The following is a 6,000-nucleotide window of genomic DNA, read 5'->3' as shown; positions in this document are numbered from 1 at the left end:
AAAGGATTTCAGGAACCTTTCTCTATCCTGATTGCCTAAAAAATACACTGGAGACAGAAAAAAAAATCATTGCATAAAAGGTAATTAGCACGTTCTCTCCTTTTTATAACTTTATAATTGAAATCTCATTAAAAGCTTTCTAGGTCTGTATTTCCCTAAGTGACCAGGTGTCCCTAATTTGTTTTCAACCAAAGACTAGAAAAAGTCTGATACCTGTTAGAGAATAGCAAGGTTAAATAAGTGGGGTGGCTTTTTTAGGTTGCATTTAACCTCGTAAAAGAAAGAAAGAAAAAAAAAGCTTCAGTGTCTTTTCTTTTACAGTCCTGCCTTTTTCTCAGTCCCGGTTGAAGATTCCATGGGAAATGAGAGCACTATTTTGTTTCTCCCTTGTATTGCAGATAGGGGGAGGAGGTGGTTATTAGAGAGAAGCTCTTCCTCTCTTGGTTTCCCCCTCTCTCCGCCTGACAGCACCGCTCTCTCGCAGGCTCGCTCTTTCTCCTAGGTGATCCATTTCTAGGCAACGTGGGGCTGGTGCTGAAGCTGCCAGGCTCGCTCTTTGCTTCCTGCATCCCGCCAGGCGAACCGCTCCAAAAGCATCCTGCAGCCCGCGGCGGCTTCCCTCCTCTGGCCCGGCCCCGCTGCTCGCGCCCGGCGCAGCTCCCCCGCCACCGCGCCCCAGCAAACCGGCTCCCCGGGCCCGCCTCGCCAAGCTGCGTTCCGCGCCTCACGCAGAAAGGGAATTTTCTCTGCATTACTATCTGCATTACCTTGAAGTTCACTTTTTCTACCCCTCTTGGAGAGGGCTTTTTCCCCCCTCCCTGGTGGAATCTGGCTGCTCCGCTTGGAATCTCTTAATCTTTCCTTTCCACTTAGATTCTGGCAGCGAAGACCAGTGATTCTCTGCAGGCTGTAGGGGCGGGGGCGGGGGTCTTTTTTGGTCCGGGAGGGTGCGGGGAAGGGGGCACATCCGGCGTGAGGGGGGTGTTGGAAGTTGCAGCGGAGCTGGGACTGGAGACCCGCGGCCCCCGCGCAGCGATGGGTCTGATCTGAGCCCCAGCCTCTCCTCCTGCCCAAGAGCAGTCGAGGCTGGATATATTTTTCAAAAGCCAAACTGCAAACAACTCTGGCGATGCCAAAATTCCCCTCCAAGTGACACGGCTTTGCGAAGGAGGTTTCCTCAGGCTGGGCTCTTTCTGTCATTCCCTTCTGCCTTCCTCGGCGACGATAAAAGGCTTTTCTCTGGCAATAGGAATTTAGAAAAAAAAGAAAAAGCTGCGCTAAACTCCACCGTGACCTCAAACTCTTTGGACTGTTTGAAAAAAAAAAAAATTGGAAGAAAATCCGTCCTCCAAGAGAATCGGCATAGGAGGAGATGGAAGTTTTCCCCTTGCTCTTGGTTTTGTCCGTCTGGTGGTCTCGAACCTGGGACTCGGCGAATGCGGATTCGATTATTCACATCGGTAAGAAAGGGTTGGTGCAGCTTGTGGTTACTTTTACCGTTTAAGTTCTCAAATGTTTCCCCTTCGCTTTCCCCCTCTCCGCCCTCTATGTGTCTTGTTGGAGGTGGCTTCAGTTCATTGCCCCTTCCCGCTACCCTTCCCTCACACTTGCTCAGTTTTCTGAAAGGATGTGGATGCTCGAACCTCGACTGACTTGTGGTGTTGTTTTGCGGTGATTCGTGGAATGTGGCTGGATGTGTGGGGGTCTCGAGTTGACCTGAGTGTGAGTGTGTGCTGGGAACTGCAGGGGGATTCTAAGTGTGTGGGGAAAGGGAGTTTAATTGACTCTTATCTTCCATATTTTTTTCCCGGATGTACATTTGCTCCATTAAAAAATTTATCTTTCGGGGAGCAGAGGAGATGTCACCTGTGAGATGAAAAGAACTGGGCTGGGGGGGTAGGGGGAGCTCCCTTCGGATCGAACAGGTGGTTTTGCAACGTGAGCCGGCTGAGTTCGCCGCAGCTTGGTGCGATGGTGACGGGGGTGCCGGATGCGCCCCCAGCCACCCTCTCTTCTCACATCCTCTTGGCTTTATGATCCTCGCGTGGAGTCTTTGAGATGGTGGCGGGAGGGGCTGGCAGCAGTGTCGCCAAGGACTGAGAGTCGCGTGCCTCGCCTCCTCGGACACGCTCCCCCGGCCTGGCGCGGCGGCGGAACTGGCCCCGGGGCGCTTGGGAAACGTGGGGAAGCGAATGCGCGCAGGCCGCCCCGGGGTCTGCTTAGCAGATATCCGCCTTCCCTCGCCTCGCCTCGCCGCGCCTCGCAGTCAACTCCGAGTAGCCGCGCAAGGCAGACAGCGAAGGCGCCGGGACTACTGCGGGCCCCGACTCTGAGAAGGACTGCCAAGCAGGCTCCGAGATGCTGGTGGCCCCACCTATTGGCAACCAGACGGGCCGGGACTGGCCGCGGCGAGCAGGGGCGGGCGGGGGGCTGCGCGTCATTATCATGCACAGCGCTCGCAGCTTCAGGCTCCAACTCTTCTCACTTGCTAATCCGTGAGAGCTGAGCGGGAGACAGGCTCTTGCAGCCTTTTCTGCGTTAATGCGAGGATTTCTTTTTCGGAAATTCGCTTCCCGAGCCAGCAAGTTTTCTTTGCTGGGCTGCAGAGAGGTCCCTTTGGGGGAATTTTTCTGGGCACAGGACTTTTATCTGTACGCATGGCTTGGTGTTCTGCAAATTGAGGCGACAGATGGGTCACAGCTTCTCCCGTTTCGGTACCCCTGCTTTTCCACCGCGCAACACACATACACATACACACACACACGTACACATACTCCTGGTAGGGGAACCTGCTGCAGGTGGCGATTGTGCCCGCCCAAGCGAGGGATTTCTGTCTGGCGTGCGCGCCCACAGTGGCCAGCCCCTCAGCTCCAGGGGGCTCCCTCTCTTGGTCTCAGAGGCTGTCTTTGTAAACATGTCTGCCATTCTCTATCATTTGTATCAGTAGAACTGTCTGTCTCTGTGCAAGGGGTAATGAGGTCAGGATTCAGAAAACCTAGCATTTGTGCATTAAGTAAATCAAGCACTAATAGCTTGCCTGCTGGATCCCGTTTTGCCTGGGGGCTAACAGTGCCTACAGATTCAGAACTTTTCAGCGAGAAATTATGGTCTCATTGAGTGGTTCAGCAATGTTCTGATAGAGTTCAGAAATGAACTATGCTCCTTTTAGAGAAATGGCTTACATTTATATCTATTTGTAAATGATTGGAGCAGGAATGCAGATATATAATCATAATACCTTTATATTCATTGTATGATTAGGGATTTCTGATGTAGGTTCCTCATCTCTCAGGAGGGAAAGCCTGTGGAAAAATGCTTTTTTTAAATCGCTTATTTTGTGGTCTGCACGATAAATACGTTATTTACAAATACCTACAGCTTTTGCTATCCCTTACTATTTAAATATTATTTTGCAATGCAGTCCGGACATCTATTTCAAAATAGAACAAAACTGTTGTATTTTTTAGTTTGTATACTGTTGTTTGTCAGAGTGACTATAATCACATTAAAAAAGTAACTGTGTACAAATTACAGATTTCTTTAGAAAGTTGGTTGTATACATTAACTATGTATATCCTACTAGCAGATATGGTTACTTCTGAGACAGTTAATTTGACTTGAATACAATTAGTACATTAGATGAGATAATTAGCTGTTTTATAGACTACCTAATATTGTCATGAGGCTAGCAAATTGTTTCAAAAACTTTGTCATTTATAATATATTGAAAAACATTAACTCCTAAATTAAAAAAATAACAAATGATCACAGGTAGTATGTGTGTAATTTAGTGCCTCCACCCCTACTCTCAGCAAAAGTATAGTAAATTCAAAACCGAATGTCCATATTAAAATTGTAAAGCACCAGTTAACATGAATTGGATTAGTTTACTTACTTGGTTGAATAGGAAAAGAATTAATTTTCTTTAGGAGGTGATTGCCTTCATTTAAATATTTAATGTGAGAAATATGTTTATGGGGAAATATATTAGTTCAGGACTGAAGGAATGAATGTGATGAAACTGGAGGGAAAGGGAGTATTTCACCTCTAGCGATGGAAGGAGATATGCAGAAATGAAAGGTTTTCCTAGCCTCATGTGATGTGTTCAAGCAGAAAGTAGCTGCAATATGTAGTTCAGGCAAACTGGAAAGATAAAAAGACACTGATCTAAGAGGCTTTTTATATATTGAATTATTTTGGTATTGAACCAAATTATATATACATGGAAATCATCTCCTTTCTCACTTTCTCTTCAGTTTTTACCTCATGCCGGTAGTTTAATAAGGTCAATTACACATTTTAAATTCTAATATGTTTTGTTAAACATATTGATTCACTACAGTGATGAAACATAATGGTTAAACCATAATGATTGAAATGAAAATGTATTTATTTTTGTCAAAAATGCACAATTTTGTGATTACTTTGAGTTTCAAATATTTTAAAATATTTAATAATTACATATATTTTTAATACACATCCACACACAGATACACAACCATATAGTATTTAAAAATGAATCACTTCCATTGTGATCTTCTTTGCCCCAATAAAAGAAAGGTCTTTTGACATATAAAAACTATGCAATTTTGAATTATGCTTCTACTTTGAGCCTATGCATTGATTGAGTAATTTCATCAGACCCACATTACTTGATTGCTTAGAAGTTTCCTAATGATCTGCATGCTGTAGGAAGAACCAAAAAGTCGTGAGTGGAATGGCAATGATATTGTGTTTTATGAGGCTATTCAGAAGTCGCTCTGATTTATGTAGCTAGAAAGCTCCAAAGTCTTTGAGATTAACCACGCTGACTGCTATTTTCTTCATACATCAGTCGTCCCACACTCTTTACTCCCTAAACACAACAGGAGTTTAGAGCACTGCTTTAATTAAGCAGGGATTAGGTGGCATTTCCAGTCAACTGCACAGTTTGTGTTTTGCTTCATATCAACTATGGAAGATCTCATGTTTTAACAGTTTAATATATGCTGCTTTATCTGGTTCCTGTGCTCACAGAACTGACTGTAAATTAGCTGTGCTCAGTTATATATCTCTACAAGGGAACACTCAAACAGTGTACTTATTCATATATTATACAAATCACTAGCATATTTTTGTTGTTATCAGTCGTAGTAAAATACCTTATGTCAACATGGAGTAGGAAAGATGCATTTATTCATGTTTTTCTCATGAACAGATGATACTTTATCCTCTGAAATCATAATCAACTGTGATATTATATTTGAGAAATCTGAAACAATCCACAGAATATTTTCATTATGATAATGTTCAAATTAAAGTACAAAATCGGGTAAATAAAAGGTGTCAACACATTAAAAACAATAATAGATTGTAAATGTAAAATACCAGTTATTCTTACTTCTGTACTAAGGATTATTTTGACAATTACAGAATATAAAAGCATTCCCAGAAGATGTGCTGTTCTTTTACCATTTTTTTTTTTCAGTTGGCTACATGATTTGCATTGGTTAATGATAACCCCGAGGACTCCTCAAGGATTTTTTGGATTGTGTAAGATGTCTCAATGATATTTTATCCTTTTTCTACTTACAGTAGTTGTTTGTTCCTGAAGTTCTTGATAACTGTGTAAACGTCTAGAAAGTACTAAGGGACTTGGCTTTACTATTCTTCTCTGTATCATTAATACAGTTATTTGAAGCACAATTCAAGTGTGTATTAAGTTAGACAATTTTCTTATTAATCAAAGATACCAACTATGACATGACTAATAAGCCATTACACTAAGGGCCTTTGCTTTCTACTCCAGGTGAAATGTACATCCACTAAATATCTGTTATAAATTTTAAGCCAAATAGGAATAAAAATCAAAGTGATTAACTTTTGATTTATTAAAAAATAAAAGCCAATTGAAATTGTTACGAGCGATGGAAGATACATTTTATTCCATTCTGATATCTCAGGCTAATTTTATCATATGGTAATTTTATCTTAAAGGGCCATTGCAATTTTAAAAGCACA

At 42.9% G+C, this 6,000-nt stretch overlaps 1 protein-coding gene across 2 annotated transcripts in view; it reads left to right on the top strand.

Moving 5' to 3' along the window:
• The first annotated feature begins 1,360 nt into the window (after positions 1-1,360).
• The window catches only part of GRID2 (glutamate ionotropic receptor delta type subunit 2), a 1,458,882-nt gene continuing 1,454,242 nt past the window's right edge, over positions 1,361-6,000 (top strand). For both annotated transcript variants that reach the window (XM_055296994.2, XM_055296993.2), the window contains exon 1: positions 1,361-1,460. In XM_055296994.2, coding sequence (XP_055152969.1) covers positions 1,373-1,460 — 88 coding nt within the window. In that variant the 5' untranslated portion in view covers positions 1,361-1,372. The remainder of the gene's footprint in view (positions 1,461-6,000) is intronic.

This window comes from Symphalangus syndactylus, chromosome 10, assembly GCF_028878055.3.
Source record: "Symphalangus syndactylus isolate Jambi chromosome 10, NHGRI_mSymSyn1-v2.1_pri, whole genome shotgun sequence".
Taxonomy (NCBI): domain Eukaryota; kingdom Metazoa; phylum Chordata; class Mammalia; order Primates; family Hylobatidae; genus Symphalangus; species Symphalangus syndactylus.
Note: the sequence above shows the minus strand (reverse complement) of the source record. Positions and strands in the feature narration are given on the sequence as shown.